The 18,138-nt window shown below is 36.1% G+C and overlaps 1 protein-coding gene across 6 annotated transcripts in view; it reads left to right on the top strand.

Moving 5' to 3' along the window:
- LOC128224040 (signal transducer and activator of transcription 5B-like) overlaps window positions 1-18,138 on the top strand; it is a 33,494-nt gene that overhangs the window by 392 nt on the left and 14,964 nt on the right. For 4 of the 6 annotated variants that reach the window (XM_052933659.1, XM_052933660.1, XM_052933654.1 and 1 more), the window contains exons 2-11: window positions 811-901; window positions 2,301-2,419; window positions 3,033-3,207; window positions 8,226-8,303; window positions 8,690-8,746; window positions 10,012-10,045; window positions 13,333-13,406; window positions 14,927-15,075; window positions 16,347-16,481; window positions 17,718-17,798. In XM_052933659.1, coding sequence (XP_052789619.1) covers window positions 821-901; window positions 2,301-2,419; window positions 3,033-3,207; window positions 8,226-8,303; window positions 8,690-8,746; window positions 10,012-10,045; window positions 13,333-13,406; window positions 14,927-15,075; window positions 16,347-16,481; window positions 17,718-17,798 — 983 coding nt within the window. In that variant the 5' untranslated portion in view covers window positions 811-820. The remainder of the gene's footprint in view (window positions 1-810; window positions 902-2,300; window positions 2,420-3,032; window positions 3,208-8,225; window positions 8,304-8,689; window positions 8,747-10,011; window positions 10,046-13,332; window positions 13,407-14,926; window positions 15,076-16,346; window positions 16,482-17,717; window positions 17,799-18,138) is intronic. The other 2 variants (XM_052933657.1, XM_052933658.1) reach the window with 2 other exon arrangements.

Genomic DNA, 18,138 nt, shown 5'->3' on the forward strand with positions numbered 1-18,138 from the left:
TGCTTCATTATTTCCGTTGACGTCGAAGATCGAAGTAATTATCCTGTCACTTGCATAAAAGTCGATCCACTCACTAGGTGCCGTGTACCTTTTCTTTATTAGGTTAGTTGACCGCTTGATGTTTATCCACGTGACTTCGAGTCGAACTATTTTTATTTTCAGTATATACATGAAGTATAATCAATCGTAAACATGACCTACTTTATGTATTATAATTTAATTTCAACAATATTTACGGGATTTACCCTTTGATTCTAGCGTTTTTTTAAATGTTATTTTTGATAGAATGATAGGGCAAGCTTAATTATTGCAGGGTATCTGTTCATTATATACAGTCAGGGGAATTTTATTGGTCTGATAATTCCACAACACCTAGACAATGAAATGCTTCTGTGTACATTGACTTACGCTATCGCTCAATAGGCCACGCCCCCGGTAATCAGGGGAAGCTAATATGTTTATGTCCGACATTGACCAAAGATGGCGGATAAACAAAGGCGTCTTGGTCTCCGGGATATTCCTGACAATATCAGCTTATCATATATTAAAGATCAAGTATCGCTTAGGAGAAGCAGTTGATTTTTAAAAAAGTAGTTTTGCAGTTAGCAATTGTATCTTTACCATCAATTCTCACGAACGGATGCTCTATTTTCTGGGTAAATTAGATAGTTGGTTTCCCTGTCGCATTAGCTTCAATCAAATTAATGGATACAGTTGACCCTGAATAACGAACGTAATACCTATTATGACATCTGTTCAAAGTGTGTTTGTTTTTATTTGGACTAGTTACAAGTATGAAAATCTTTGTAGGTTGGTTGATATGGCCAATACCCAGGGAACAAACGAGTGGGGCTCAGACGGGGAAAATCAGCCCGTTGGAATCGTAGCCTTTATGCAAAAGGTAAAATTGTGTCTGAGAACTTCATTTCTAATAAAATATAATTTAAATAAATGAAAAGTGTTTATCTCCGATCATGCAGATCCTTAAACTTACACGAACCTTAAATACGTTTATCTTTGATATCAACATTTTATGTTGTAGATCCGGGATGGTATTCAATGTTCCACTTTATTTACTTTATGACCATACATTATAGACTTAAATTATTGTAAACTCTATTATTGTTATTAATAACAAGTAATCCGATTAGCTACATCGTTCTTAGATCCAATTTAGACTAATTGGGCTGGGTTTTTTTTCAAAACCTCCGTCTTAAACAGACCGTTAAACAGCTAATTGTTCGTTAAATTGAATAGAACATTTGAGCAACTGGCCCCGGGATCTAAATATAACAGGAAACTACGGGGATAAAAGCCCGATAGAATAAATTGTAGCCAAGATCATGTTTAAAGACATACGGATTCCAGCAAAACAAGCACGATACAAGATACTTAATTATACCACAAAAATGTTATACAATGTTACATGCAGGAACAAGCTCAGTTGCCCCGAATACCTTGTAAGCGGACACGAGGCTCGGGCCTTACATACACTAACAGTGTGTGTATACCACGTGATAAATTGCGTCATAAATGCTACGTCGGAAGGCAACATTTTGCTTCGAATGAAGACTTTAAACAAAGATAACCACTATTCTTCACCAGTTAAAATTAAACATAGCGCAGTCTACTCCGCTTATGGAGCCCCGCCTTCGGTATTTTACTAGAGTTTGATTGAGAGTTTAGTTTCTCAAAATACTTCGACAATCCTTTTCACAATACGGCCGTCTGACGGAGCACTGTCAAAATATTATTTTGGAGGCAGGTTTGTTGAAGTGTTTGTGGAAACTAATCACCTAATTAAACGAAGGGCGGTGCTCTGCAAGCGGCATAGACTGCCCTTTGTTTCATTTAAAATAGTGTAGTAAAAGAAAAGTTATCTTTGATTTAAGTATTCATTTTAAGCAAAATATTGCCTTCCGACGTAGCATATATGACGTAATTTATCACGTGGTATACACACACTGACTAAAGTAGAGACACATACATACCACATAAAAGCTGCTTAATCAATACTGTGTGTGAGTTAACGCATTGGAAATGCAGAACTCGAGTCCACTGATAGGTTAAACTAGTTTATGATACACAGCATCAGGGCGTTGGCACTATATTGGCAATATTCAATACTAATACAGCCATGTCTCACTGTGTTGGTAGAGTTGTGTGAAATCTATTTCATAATTTTCATGTCTCTGTCAGTGTTGTTCCCATTATTCAATGTAAACCATCGAAAAAAAATCCCAATTTGACGCCGGGATATGTATTCCTTTCTGTGAACTGTACTGTTATTCTCGGTGCAGAACCATGAGCGAGCACAAGCATTGCTTACTGAATGGTATAAGATGCTGAAGGAACTGGATGTTGACTTGTTTCTCAGAAGCGACATGGACAGTTGGTTTCAGAAATGCTTTGTTATCAAGTAAGATATGTTGTGTTTCATTCGGAATTCCTCGGTCATTTTTTTAGAAAACAACCTCGGATGTATGCCGGTACATCAGTTGAAGTAGTTCGTATTTTTTTGAATTATATCATTAATTAAAATTAGTGTTTTAGCGATCTACTTGCTGCGGACTTAAACGTACCTCTTTTTGAGTTTGTAAACCGTCCAAATACATCCGAGGTTGTTTTCTAAAAAATGGCCGAGGAGTTCCGAATGGTTGTGTTTATACATTTAATTTATAAATAGTAGGAATGCACACGAATGGCAACATTGATATTCGAATATTCGGTTATTTTTTCGATCCAATATTCGAATATTCGATTACCAAAATACATATTGTAGAAGTTGCAGTAAATTATTATTTTACAAGTTTTTATCCTTTTTATGCATTGAAAATATATAAAAAAAAACCTGTTAGCATGAACGTATATTGAGCCCCTTTAAACTGTCCATTAAAAGACTTGTAGAAAACAAATACTTCATTTAGCACATATTTTATGATTTTAAACGATAAAATTTTAAAGATCGATCTTTATTTGACCTACCTCAAATGTCTTTAGTCCTTCGTCCTGACTGTTAAATGGTTTTCCAGATGCAATCAGAATGATATTCAAGCTTACAAAGCCAAGCTTATTGTCGACTTCGTTAAAGAAATGAAAACAAAAATTGAACACAGTCGTGAAGGTGGGACAGCTAATGGCAACAACAATGCGTCTATGGCAAATTTCTTACAAAGACAACGAGCCCTTATTCAACTGGAACAACAGGTAAGCATAAGTAATAACGAGCCACTGAAACAGAAGGTAAGCATAAGTAATAACGAGCCACTGAAACAGAAGGTAAGCATCAATAATAACGAGTCACTGATACAGAAGGTAAGCATAAGTAATAACGAGCCACTGAAACAGAAGGTAAGCATAAGTTATAACGAGCCACTGAAACAGAAGGTAAGCATCAATAATAACGAGTCACTGATACAGAAGGTAAGCATTAGTAATAAAGAGCCACTGATACAGAAGGTAAGCATAAGTAATAACGAGTCACTGAAACAGAAGGTAAGCATCAATAATAACGAGTCACTGATACAGACGGTAAGCATAAGTAATAACGAGCCACTGAAACAGAAGGTAAGCATCAATAATAACGAGTCACTGATACAGAAGGTAAGCATATGTAATAACGAGCCACTGAAACAGAAGGTAAGCATAAGTTATAACGAGCCACTGAAACAGAAGGTAAGCATCAATAATAACGAGTCACTGATACAGAAGGTAAGCATTAGTAATAAAGAGCCACTGATACAGAAGGTAAGCATAAGTAATAACGAGTCACTGAAACAGAAGGTAAGCATCAATAATAACGAGTCACTGATACAGACGGTAAGCATAAGTAATAACGAGCCACTGAAACAGAAGGTAAGCATAAGTAATAACAAATCACTGAAACAGAAGGTAAGCATCAAAAATAACGAGTCACTGATACAGAAGGTAAGCATAAGTAATAAAGAGCCACTGATACAGAAGGTAAGCATAAGTAATAACGAGCCACTGAAACAGAAGGTAAGCATAAGTTATAACGAGCCACTGAAACAGAAGGTAAGCATAAGTAATAACGAGTCACTGATACAGAAGGTAAGCATATGTAATAACGAGCCACTGAAACAGAAGGTAAGCATAAGTAATAACGAGTCACTGAAACAGAAGGTAAGCATCAATAATAACGAGTCACTGATACAGAAGGTAAGCATAAGTAATAAAGAGCCACTGATACAGAAGGTAAGCATAAGTAATAACGAGCCACTGAAACAGAAGGTAAGCATAAGTAATAACGAGCCACTGAAACAGAAGGTAAGCATAAGTAATAACGAGTCACTGAAACAGAAGGTAAGCATAAGTAATAACGAGCCACTGAAACAGAAGGTAAGCATAAGTAATAACGAGCCACTGAAACAGAAGGTAAGCATAAGTAATAACGAGCCACTGAAACAGACGGTAAGCATCAATAATAACGAGTCACTGAAACAGAAGGTAAGCATAAGTAATAACGAGCCACTGATACAGAAGGTAAGCATAAGTAATAACGAGCCACTGATACAGAAGGTAAGCATAAGTAATAACGAGCCACTGATACAGAAGGTAAGCATGAGTAATAAAGAGCCACTGACACAGAAGGTAAGCATAAGTAATAACGAGCCACTGAAACAGAAGGTAAGCATAAGTTATAACGAGCCACTGATACAGAAGGTAAGCATAAGTTATAACGAGCCACTGATACAGAAGGTAAGCATAAGTAATAACGAGCCACTGATACAGAAGGTAAGCATAAGTAATAACGAGCCACTGATACAGAAGGTAAGCATAAGTAATAACGAGCCACTGATACAGAAGGTAAGCATAAGTAATAACGAGTCACTGATACAGAAGGTAAGCATAAGTAATAACGAGCCACTGAAACAGAAGGTAAGCATAAGTAATAACGAGTCACTGAAACAGAAGGTAAGCATCAATAATAACGAGTCACTGAAACAGAAGGTAAGCATAAATAATAACGAGCCACTGAAACAGAAGGTAAGCATAAATAATAACGAGCCACTGAAACAGAAGGTAAGCATAAGTAATAACGAGTCACTGAAACAGAAGGTAAGCATCAATAATAACGAGTCACTGAAACAGAAGGTAAGCATAAGTAATAATGAGCCACTGAAACAGAAGGTAAGCATAAGTAATAACGAGTCACTGATACAGAAGGTAAGCATAAGTAATAACGAGCCACTGATACAGAAGGTAAGCATAAGTAATAACGAGCCACTGGAACAGAAGGTAAGCATAAGTAATAACGAGCCACTGAAACAGACGGTAAGCATAAATAATAACGAGCCACTGAAACAGAAGTTAAGCATAAGTAATAACGAGTCACTGATACAGAAGGTAAGCATAAGTAATAACGAGCCACTGATACAGAAGGTAAGCATAAGTAATAACGAGCCACTGAAACAGACGGTAAGCATAAGTAATAACGAGCCACTGAAACAGACGGTAAGCATAAGTAATAACGAGCCACTGAAACAGAAGATAAGCATAAGTAATAACGAGCCACTGAAACAGAAGGTGAGCATAAGTAATAACGAGCCACTGAAACAGAAGGTAAGCATCAATAATAACGAGTCACTGAAACAGACGGTAAGCATAAGTAATAACGAGCCACTGAAACAGAAGTTAAGCATAAGTAATAACGAGCCACTGAAACAGAAGTTAAGCATAAGTAATAACGAGCCACTGAAACAGAAGGTAAGCATCAATAATAACGAGTCACTGAGACAGAAGGTAAGCATAAGTAATAACGAGCCACTGAAACAGAAGGTAAGCATAAGTAATAACGAGCCACTGATACAGTAGGTAAGCATAAGTAATAACGAGCCACTGATACAGAAGGTAAGCATAAGTAATAACGAGTCACTGATACAGAAGGTAAGCATAAGTAATAACGAGTCACTGATACAGAAGGTAAGCATGAGTAATAACGAGCCACTGAAACAGAAGGTAAGCATAAGTTATAACGAGCCACTGAAACAGAAGGTAAGCATAAGTTATAACGAGCCACTGAAACAGAAGGTAAGCATAAGTAATAACGAGCCACTGATACAGAAGGTAAGCATAAGTAATAACGAGTCACTGATACAGAAGGTAAGCATAAGTAATAACGAGTCACTGATACAGAAGGTAAGCATAAGTAATAACGAGTCACTGATACAGAAGGTAAGCATAAGTAATAACGAGTCACTGATACAGAAGGTAAGCATAAGTAATAACGAGCCACTGATACAGAAGGTAAGCATAAGTAATAACGAGCCACTGAAACAGAAGGTAAGCATAAGTAATAACGAGCCACTGAAACAGAAGGTAAGCATAAGTAATAACGAGCCACTGAAACAGACGGTAAGCATGAATAATAACGAGCCACTGAAACAGAAGGTAAGCATAAGTAATAACGAGCCACTGAAACAGAAGGTAAGCATCAATAATAACGAGTCACTGAAACAGAAGGTAAGCATAAGTAATAACGAGCCACTGATACAGAAGGTAAGCATAAGTAATAACGAGTCACTGATACAGAAGGTAAGCATAAGTAATAACGAGCCACTGGAACAGAAGGTAAGCATAAGTAATAACGAGCCACTGGAACAGAAGGTAAGCATAAGTAATAACGAGCCACTGAAACAGAAGGTAAGCATAAATAATAACGAGCCACTGAAACAGAAGGTAAGCATAAGTAATAACGAGCCACTGAAACAGAAGGTAAGCATAAGTAATAACGAGCCACTGAAACAGAAGGTAAGCATCAATAATAACGAGCCACTGAAACAGAAGGTAAGCATAAGTAATAACGAGTCACTGAAACAGACGGTAAGCATAAGTAATAACGAGCCACTGATACAGACGGTAAGCATAAGTAATAACGAGCCACTGATACAGAAGGTAAGCATAAGTAATAACGAGTCACTGAAACAGACGGTAAGCATAAGTAATAACGAGCCACTGAAACAGACGGTAAGCATAAGTAATAGCGAGCCACTGAAACAGAAGGTAAGCATAAGTAATAGCGAGCCACTGAAACAGAAGGTAAGCATAAGTAATAGCGAGCCACTGTAACAGAAGGTAAGCATAAGTAATAGCGAGTCACTGAAACAGAAGGTAAGCATAAGTATTAACGAGTCACTGAAACAGAAGGTAAGCATAAGTATTAACGAGTCACTGAAACAGACGGTAAGCATAAGTAATAACGAGCCACTGAAACAGACGGTAAGCATAAGTAATAACGAGCCACTGATACAGAAGGTAAGCATAAGTAATAACGAGTCACTGAAACAGACGGTAAGCATAAGTAATAACGAGCCACTGAAACAGAAGGTAAGCATAAGTAATAACGAGCCACTGAAACAGAAGGTAAGCATAAGTAATAACGAGCCACTGAAACAGACGGTAAGCATAAGTAATAACGAGCCACTGAAACAGATGGTAAGCATAAGTAATAACGAGCCACTGAAACAGACGGTAAGCATAAGTAATAACGAGTCACTGATACAGAAGGTAAGCATAAGTAATAACGAGCCACTGATACAGAAGGTAAGCATAAGTAATAACGAGTCACTGAAACAGAAGGTAAGCATAAGTAATAACGAGTCACTGAAACAGAAGGTAAGCATAAGTAATAACGAGCCACTGAAACAGAAGGTAAGCATAAGTAATAACGAGCCACTGAAACAGAAGGTAAGCATAAGTAATAACGAGCCACTGAAACAGACGGTAAGCATAAGTAATAACGAGTCACTGATACAGAAGGTAAGCATAAGTAATAACGAGCCACTGATACAGAAGGTAAGCATAAGTAATAACGAGTCACTGAAACAGACGGTAAGCATAAATAATAACGAGCCACTGAAACAGACGGTAAGCATAAGTAATAACGAGTCACTGAAACAGAAGGTAAGCATAAGTAATAACGAGCCACTGAAACAGACGGTAAGCATAAGTAATAACGAGTCACTGAAACAGAAGGTAAGCATAAGTAATAACGAGTCACTGATACAGAAGGTAAGCATAAGTAATAACGAGTCACTGAAACAGAAGGTAAGCATAAGTAATAAGGAGTAATAACGAGTCACTGAAACAGAAGGTAAGCATAAGTAATAACGAGCCACTGAAACTGAAGGTTAGCATGAGACAGATTACGGTCGCTTTTCAAAGAATATCGTAATGTTTGTAAAGAATCGATTTATTTTCCCCAGATAAGCGACGGCACAGTTGTTGACATGGCGGTAACGTGCATAACACGTGAGCAGGATCTGATCATGGCAATGTTTCCAGTAAGTTCTTTATACATTAGCATCATGAAATTTTAATAGTCGTGTAATTTTCACTTTGAGACAACTATGGCTGTGTGTGTGGTTTTATTGCTTTTATAAGATTGGCAAGCTAACTTCACTCAACAAACAAGTATTTAAGTTATTCAAAATAGTTTTTTCATTGAACATACTTTGTATTATTCAATTATAATTATGAAACATTGTCGTTGTTTTTTTACTAGTAAGAATGACTTTTGTTCTTAAATTGAAATATAACACATTGTTAGAACTCGATTGGTCGGCCATTTGGCGATTATCAAGTTTTGTTGTTGTTGTTTTCTACGCATTTCAATGCTATTTGAAATGTATTTGAAAAATGCATTTATAATTGTGTCCTTTTGTTACAGTCTGAGAGGCCAGATGAACTTTCTTTTCATTTAACAAATGCCATCAAGTTAAAAGAGGTAACGCTTCCATTCCATTTTGATAATCGAAAAAAAATGGGCTGACTGATTTCAGATTCCGTCTAAAAGTAGGTGTCGGCTAGGTTCATGTTAAATGTATGTTGTATGTGGGTTTGTTTTGGCTCTTAAAGGTGAGTACATGTTGAGTTGATAAGATTAAATTTAGCTCTGGGACGTCGATAATAGGAGGAAAATTCATCAATTGAGTTTCTGATAAGCATGCTTTATACATGTTTTTTTTTAAAGTAAATTCTAGTTCATACATGACTTTTAAGCTAACTTTTCACTGACAACAATCTGCAGTTCGGTATTAGTTTGATTTGCAAAGCCTTTTAACTATAAAATGTTAGGTGTAACAGCCATTCGCATGATTGCTTAACATAAGCAAATGACAGTTTGCGTCTTTTAAATGGGGAAACATCCCCGGGAATACGTCTTCTAAATGGGAAACACGTGGATACGTCTTTTAAATGGGGAAGCATGTTGACACATTTTTAAATGGGCAACCATGTTTATACGTCTTTAAAATGGGGAAGCATATTGATACGTCTTTTAAATGGGGAAGCATATTGATACGTCTTTTAAATGTGGAAACACGTTTTTAAATTGGGAAACGTGGATACGTCTTTTGAATAGGGAAGCAAGTTAATACGCCTTTTAAATGGGGAAACATGGATACGTCTTTTAAATGGGGAAACGTGGATACGTCTTTTAAATAGGGAAGTAGGTTGATACGCCTTTTAAATGGGGAAACGTGGATACGTCTTTTAAATAGGGAAGCAAGTTGATACGCCTTTTTAAATGAGGAAACGTGGATACGTCTTTTAAATGAGGAAACGTTGATGCGTCTTTTAAATAGGGAAGCAAGTTGATACGCCTTTTAAATGGGGAAACATGGATACGTCTGTTAAATGGGGAAACATGGATACGCCTTTTAAATGGGGAAACGTGGATACGTCTGTTAAATGGGGAAACGGGGAAACGTGGATACGCCTTTGAAATGGGGGAAACGTGGATACATCTTTTAAATGTGGATACGCCTTTAAAAAGAGGGAAACGTGGATACGTCTTTTAAATGGGGAAGCATGTTGATTCGTCTTTTAAATGGGGAAACAGCCCGGGGATGCGTTTTTTTTAAATGGGGAAATACGTTTACACAGCTTACACATGAGAATATATATCGGAATCGTCTCTTAAATGGGAGGCATTTTCTGATATATTTATATTGACCATGTCATTTATCTGTTTGGTGTTTTCTATTTCAGTGTCTAGTGAAAGCGATAGATGATCTGACAAAAGGTAATAAAATAAAGTTTCAAAGTTTCAAAGTTTTATTTGTATGACATCCAGAAGGTCATGGCCCATGTGGACATATATCATATACAGTATTTACAGGTGAACGCATAGACAACAAATTATTACAATTCGTATAACAAAAATTAACTGTATGTGCAACAATATCAAAACATCAAGCAAAAAGCAAAACAAATTAAAATGAGTTCGACAGTTTTACTTTATATACATTTTGGCAGTTTGATAAATGGCTGTTCTGTTCGACATTTTTACTTTATATACATTGTGGCAGTTTGATAAATGGCTGTTCTGTTCGACATTTTTACTTTATATACATTGTGGCAGTTTGATAAATGGCTGTTCTGATAGTTTACGAATTTATTGTAATAAAAATATTATAAAACACTTCGCATATAACTTATTTCACACCTCTTGCAAATCTTGCACATGAAATATTTGACTATACGCACAGTGTTATAAGGCGTTCAAACTGCGTGATTCGTTGATATGATGTATGCGTCATGGATGTTTTCTTTTTTTTTTGATTGGGTAAAATCTCATATTGTGTTGGTTGTATTTTCCCTATGTTTTTTGTTATTTTGGTACATGTTTGCACCATTTTCCTGGTCCTTACGATGTATTCAAATGCACTTTTATTACCCATTATACGCAGTCATATGTGGTTATATGGTACATAACCAATACGTGATTACTGTTCGATCAATCTTAAATAATGTCCGATTTTATGTAATGTTCAATTAAAAATATATGATTTATTATAAATTCATTCTCACCATTTATATCCCAGAAACAATAAAATCAAATAAATTTATCGTATAATATGCTATGTGTTAAAATTGTTGCATGCCATATATATGTATACATGTTTTTGTCTGTTTGTATATGTGTTATTATGACGATAAGCTTCTTATGCTTAAGTCTAATAAATAATCTGTTCTGTTCTGTTCTGTTATATTAAGAAGCATACATAGAAAATGATCTCAATAAAAAGGCGTTATATACAAAGATACTAAGTTTTCTTTACAGGTGTTCATTGTTTGATGGCACTTATTGTATAAACGTTTGCATAATTGGTCTTATAATAAAGTGTATAATAATATGTACGTAGAAACTCGTAATAAATAGCTTTAATTTGAACACTGTAATTGTTTGCATTGCATTTGGAATAGTTAACTGAATAAATATGCATTAAAAGTAACTATTTGAGAGAGGAAAATTCAAAACATGGTGAGAATCACACAGTAAGTGATATCACCCGCATCCTGTTAAAACGGGAAAGTGGCTTACCTGGCCCCAATATCACGAAAATACTTAAGTCAAATCTCAATCTCACCCGCATCCTGTTAAAACGGGAAAGTGGCTTACCTGGCCCCAATATCACGAAAATACTTAAGTCAAATCTCAATCTCACCCGCATTCTGTTAAAACGGGAAAGTGGCTTACCTGGCCCCAATACCACGAACATACTTACGTCAAATCTCAATCTCAACCGCATCCTGTTAAAACGGGAAAGTGGCTTACCTGGCCCCAATATCACGAAAATACTTAAGTCAAATCTCAATCTCACCCGCATCCTGTTAAAACGGGAAAGTGGCTTACCTGGCCCCAATATCACGAAAATACTTAAGTCAAATCTCAATCTCACCCGCATCCTGTTAAAACGGGAAAGTGGCTTACCTGGCCCCAATATCACGAAAATACTTAAGTCAACTGGCCCCAATATCACGAAAATACTTAGTCAAATCTCAATCTCATCCGCATCCTGTTAAAACGGGAAAGTGGCTTACCTGGCCCAAATACCACGAAAATACTTAAGTCAAATCTCAATCTCACCCGCATCCTGTTAAAACGGGAAAATGACTTACCTGGCCCCAATATCACGAAAATACTTAAGTCAAATCTCAATCTCACCCGCATCCTGTTAAAACGGGAAAGTGGCTTACCTGGCCCCAATATCACGAAAATACTTAAGTCAAATCTCAATCTCACCCGCATCCTGTTAAAACGGGAAAGTGGCTTACCTGGCCCCCAATATCACGAAAATACTTAACGTCAAATCTCAATTTCACCCGCATCCTGTTAAAACGGGAAAGTGGCTTACCTGGCCCCAATATCACGAAAATACTTACGTCAAATCTCAATTTCACCCGCATCCTGTTAAAACGGGAAAGTGGCTTACCTGGCCCCAATATCACGAAAATACTTAAGTCAAATCTCAATCTCACCTCATTTTTCCACATGACAGTATACGACATTATTAAAAATTACCAATGTTTTACTATTTTTAAAAGCACCAGGTCTACATCGTCGATTATAGGTATTCCTCTTCGAGGACGCGTCGCGAAATCAGTGATGTAGACCTGGTGCTCTTAGAAGATTGTCCTCTCATCCGTGTTTTCCTCCAAAAAAATCCGAATTTTTATAATTTTGTGTTGTTATTAAAATTATCGCCGAAGGCGAAACAGATACTTCAATCACCTTTCCTTAACCTTCCTTTTCGACATTTTGTGCATAAATGGAGAAAAGGCAAATAACTTACATGGAGGTGTAAGGGGAAGGATGGAGGGATTTTATCACATGCTTTGCTGATTAACATGATTACTCAATATTCTAAAAAAATCTACAGCACAAACTGTGCTTGAGTAAAACTCAAAAATAATAAATTGGACTCAAGTACAATTTTTGCTCTGAATTTTTTTCTCTATAAAATATTGACCATTTTTTTTTTATCAACATAATGAATGAAAGATGCGATCTTAAAAAGGGTAAAACATTTACAATTTGGTACCATATGATGCTGTAAATTGATAAAAAGATTTGAGACTGAGATTGATTTGACTTGAGTATTTTTGTAATAGTGGGACCCGGAATCTGTTTCAACATCTAATGTAACACTTCCATGTTTCGATATAGTCTTAATATACTAAAAGGACTCTTTCAGAGGAATTGTGTTGGCTATGATTTGTTTATGTCTGTTGAAATTGTTATAATTTACTTACTTTTATGTGAAGAACACCAAAGAAGATCTGACAGATACTCGATCGAACAGAATTTTGTAAATTCAAGCCTCTAATTGATTTAATTTTTCAATGGCGCTACTAACTCATTTCGGAAGGTGTTTTCTGTTAAATGTTTAAATAAATATATATAATAGAGCTTTTTTTCATTTTTTTTTAAAAATGTTCTTTTAATGCATCAATTATTTTCTCCACATTTCACAGGACATACAAATTTTGTATTTGACTCTATAGCCATCTAACCTTGCATTTCAGGTCGGCATGGCGATAGCAGTTCAGAGAACGAAGTTTTGCAAATTGCCTTGGAAAAATTCGAGGTATTTAAACAGGTATCTAAGCAATTTACATATACTATTAATGATAAATGTTTGAGACAAGTGTGAGCTTATCTGCATATAAACCAATTTAACCCCCACCCCCAAGTAAACTCTTGGACCGGTGAACTCTTGTTTCATTGACCGTTCCCAGGGAGTTATCACATCAATCATTGATAAAGCTATTTCTATGCGTGTGTGGTATTTATGCATTAAGTATATTTGTGGCTCTCGTGTAGTGGCGTGTGGGTATCTATCTTGTGTCTCTAATGCACCAGTCAATTGTAACCACGGCCCCCAGGTCCGGGGAATGGCGGGGACTTTTCTTTCGGCCCAGCCCAACCCGGGTAAAATCCCCGACCCGCGGGGACGAACAGATGATAAAATCCCCGCCAAATGCCCCCGAACCCCAGGGACTCTAGGTAAGGCCTATTCCCCGCTATATTTTTGCTAAGACAAAACTACTTCATTCACCCGGCACTGCGCATGCGGGGGCACCTGGAAGGTAAATACTCGGCCCATTTCCCCGGCTTTCCTCGTTATACCCCCGGACCTGGGGGAGCCGTGGTTACAATTGACTGGTGTGTAAACAGGGTGATATATTTCCATGTGTGTATGTGTGGTGACTTTTTGTGTTTTAGTATGTTTGTGGCTCTCGTTTAGTATCGTGTGTCTCTAAACAGGGTGATATATTTCCATGTGTGTATGTGTGGTGACTTTCTGTGTTTTAGAATGTTTGTGGCTCTCGTTAAGTATCGTGTGTCTCTAAACAGGGTTTATATTTCCAATTGTTTGACTACTTGGTTTGTCTTTGTAGGTTTAAATGTTTTAAGGGTATAGAATAAAGAGGCTGAACGCCACTCTATGGGTATGTGCCATTAAGGAACATTTTTTTAGGGGAACTCAATACTAAAGAGGCTTGTGCGCGTAACGCAGGCACTCTGTTATTGTGTGTGTTTTTTCTCAATTATATGTAGCTCACAGTAAAACTTAATAATGTGTTGTAACACATGAGTAGAAAATAAGTAGCTTTCAATTAGTGGCAAACGGTAAGTGGAAAGTAAAGAGTATACATTTTACGCAAGGGTGAGACAATAACACCCTCAATGTATGTTTGGTTGTAACATAATGTTAAAGTATCAAAATGTATGTTTGGTTGTAACATAATGTTAAAGTATCAAAATGTATGTTTGGTTGTAACATAATGTTAAAGTATCAAAATGTGTGTTTGGTTGTAACATAATGTTAAAGTATCAAAATGTGTGTTTGGTTGTAACATAATGTTAAAGTATCAAAATGTGTGTTTGGTTGTAACATAATGTTAAAGTATCAAAATGTATGTTTGGTTGTAACATAATGTTAAAGTATCAAAATGTGTGTTTGGTTGTAACATAATGTTAAAGTATCAAAATGTGTGTTTGGTTGTAACATAATGTTAAAGTATCAACTATAGTTATACATCTTTTTAATATAGTTATTGAGTAAAACCTCTTTTCTAGTTATCATAAATGAAATATATAAATGAATTGTTAAAGGAATGTGGGAGACTGTTGTGCAGTATTCAAGAAATATTGCCGGAGCTGACAAGGACACTTGGCACTCAGATTGAAGAATGGAAACAGCAGTTTAAACTACAATATGCAGAACTATACGCAGATGCAAACGTAGAACCAATAGCAAAGAGGTATTCAGCGTATTTATATTTATATTTTGTTTTGTTTTATTGTATTCAAGTATGCGACGTAAGCGTGTCATTGTACTTTACTCTATACAATTGTACTCAAAATTGTTTTTCAAGTATGCGACGTATGCGTGTCATTGTACTTTACTCTATACAATTGTACTCAAAATTGTTTTCAAGTGTGCGACGTATGCGTATGTCATTGTACTTTACTCTATACAATTGTACACAAAATTGTTTTCAAGTATGCGACGTATGCGTGTCATTGTACTTTACTCTATACAATTGTGCACAAAATTGTTTTCAAGTATGCGACGTATGCGTGTCATTGTACTTTATACAATTGTACTCAAAATTGTTTTCAAGTGTGCGACGTATGCGTATGTCATTGTACTTTACTCTATACAATTGTACTCAAAAGTGTTTTCAAGTGTGCGACGTATGCGTATCATTGTACTTATACAATTGTACTCAAAATGAAAACGTCTATTTAATAATATGTAAATGTGCATACCTTTATTGTAACTTCAAACTATTTATAGCATCTTATGCCGTCTTGGTAATAGTTAGATGGCATGCAGTAATATTTTAATGATTAAGAATGGGCGGAGTGAGCGTACCGAACGAGCCCTTCTTAATTATTAAAAGATTACCTGAGATAATCTAACTACCTTAGAATACTACCTCATTGACTGACACACGCAAGTCAACGCAAGATCTAACGCAGGGTGTGTGTATCGGATGAGTGGCAGTAGGCAGATCTTTTAACACACGCTAACGTTGACATTCGTAATGATTAAGGCTAGTACTTATTGATTGCCTATCTGCAAGTTCATTGGCTGAAAATGAAGGTTGTATTCTAACATCATTTACATGTTACTTTAAGATGACTTCCTATATAAATCATCGGTCAATATATATTGTTATATGACCGGTCATTAGTTCGGAAGCCGGTCCGAATAGTTCCTAATTTTGTTGTGAGTACAATGCGTTTTGTGTACTGCGAATTTTACTATATTCAGTATACGCATTTAATGGAGAAAAAATAAACAGTAATTAAATTAAATTACTTTATAATTTATTAAAAAGTAGACAACTTTTAACACATCGCTATTTCTTAAATTGAAAATTCAGGTTTCAAATCGAACTGAGCTTGAATATTGTGGTGTTAGTCAATTGTAACCCTCGGTTTTTCGGCTCCTTGCTTTATTGCAACAATACTTAAATAAAAGTTTTCTTTCATTAACATGATATATGTATTGTTTACCGTCCAGGAGCTCAGAAATTTGGGGATTCCTTCAAGAACTGCGCACGATTGTTGTTGAACAATTGTCTGTATTAGTAGATGAGGACACGATAAGTAGAAGCAAGCAGACAATAGATAAAACTGCGATTGACCTCATCAAAGGGTATGCTTCGTAAGATTGTATTTGCTTCGATAAAGATGATTTGTTTAGAAAATATGAAAATATAAATCTTTTTTACTCTGTTTAAGAATTAAACACTGCACATTTATTATCTTTAGATATTTAAGTCGCAATTTCAACGTCATCTTGTTTTATTGTTTTTTAATACGTTTTGTAACTCTCACTTTTGATAATGTATAACTTTAGGCAACACGCGTAACTCTCACTCTTGATAATGTATAACTTTAGGCAACACGCGTAACTCTCACTCTTGATATTGTATAACTTTAGGCAAAACGCGTAACTCTCACTCTTGATAATGTATAACTTTAGGCAACACGCGTAACTCTCACTCTTGATAATGTATAACTTTACACAACACGCGTATCTCTCACTCTTGATATTGTATAACTTTAGACAACACGCGTATCTCTCACTCTTGATATTGTATAACTTTAGACAACACGCGTAACTCTCACTCTTGATATTGTATAACTTTAGACAACACGCGTAACTCTCACTCTTGATAATGTATAACTTTAGGCAACACGCGTATCTCTCACTCTTGATATTGTATAACTTTAGGCAACACGCGTAACTCTCACTCTTGATATTGTATAACTTTAGGCAACACGCGTAACTCTCACTCTTGATATTGTATAACTTTAGGCAACACGCGTATCTCTCACTCTTGATATTGTATAACTTTAGACAACACGCGTATCTCTCACTCTTGATATTGTATAACTTTAGACAACACGCGTATCTCTCACTCTTGATATTGTATAACTTTACACAACACGCGTATCTCTCACTCTTGATATTGTATAACTTTAGACTACACGCGTATCTCTCACTCTTGATAATGTATAACTATACACAGCACGCGTATCTCTCACTCTTGATAATGTATAACTTTACACAACACGCGTATCTCTCACTCTTGATATTGTATAACTTTACACAACACGCGTATCTCTCACTCTTGATATTGTATAACTTTACACAACACGCGTATCTCTCACTCTTGATATTGTATAACTTTACACAACACGCGTATCTCTCACTCTTGATATTGTATAACTTTAGACAACACGCGTAACTCTCACTCTTGATAATGTATAACTTTAGACAACACGCGTATATCTCACTCTTGATAATTGTATAACTTTAGACAACATGTGTAACTCTCACTTGATTTATAACAACCTATACCTACCCTTTGTCTTTATTTCACAGAACGTTCCTTGTAACGGATCAATCAATATACGTGCTAAAGCAGGGGAAAAAGAACTCTCCGGATAGTCTATTTACTGTCAGGTTCGCTATCACAAACATTTGTATAGCCTAAGTTCAATGATATTCCTTATCAAGTTTCATCTTATTTAATCAACGATATTTGTTAGCTCATCTTGTCAGATTTTAAAATGAGGCCTGGGTGATATGTAACAATACTGGTCTGTAAAATTCGCATGAGTGTGGATCGTACGTTTCTTATACATCAAATGGAATGGAAGGAGGCCTATATCTAAAACTGAATGAACAGGCAATTACATAATCCATGGCATGTGCTTAGCCGTCTGGCCTTGATCCCAGTTGTGTGTTTTCCTCGAAAATGGTAAGTTGGCCTGAGACCACAGTTATTTTTACTATATGTTTC

The sequence above is a fragment of the Mya arenaria genome, chromosome 17 (assembly GCF_026914265.1).
Source record: "Mya arenaria isolate MELC-2E11 chromosome 17, ASM2691426v1".
In the NCBI taxonomy this organism is placed as follows: domain Eukaryota; kingdom Metazoa; phylum Mollusca; class Bivalvia; order Myida; family Myidae; genus Mya; species Mya arenaria.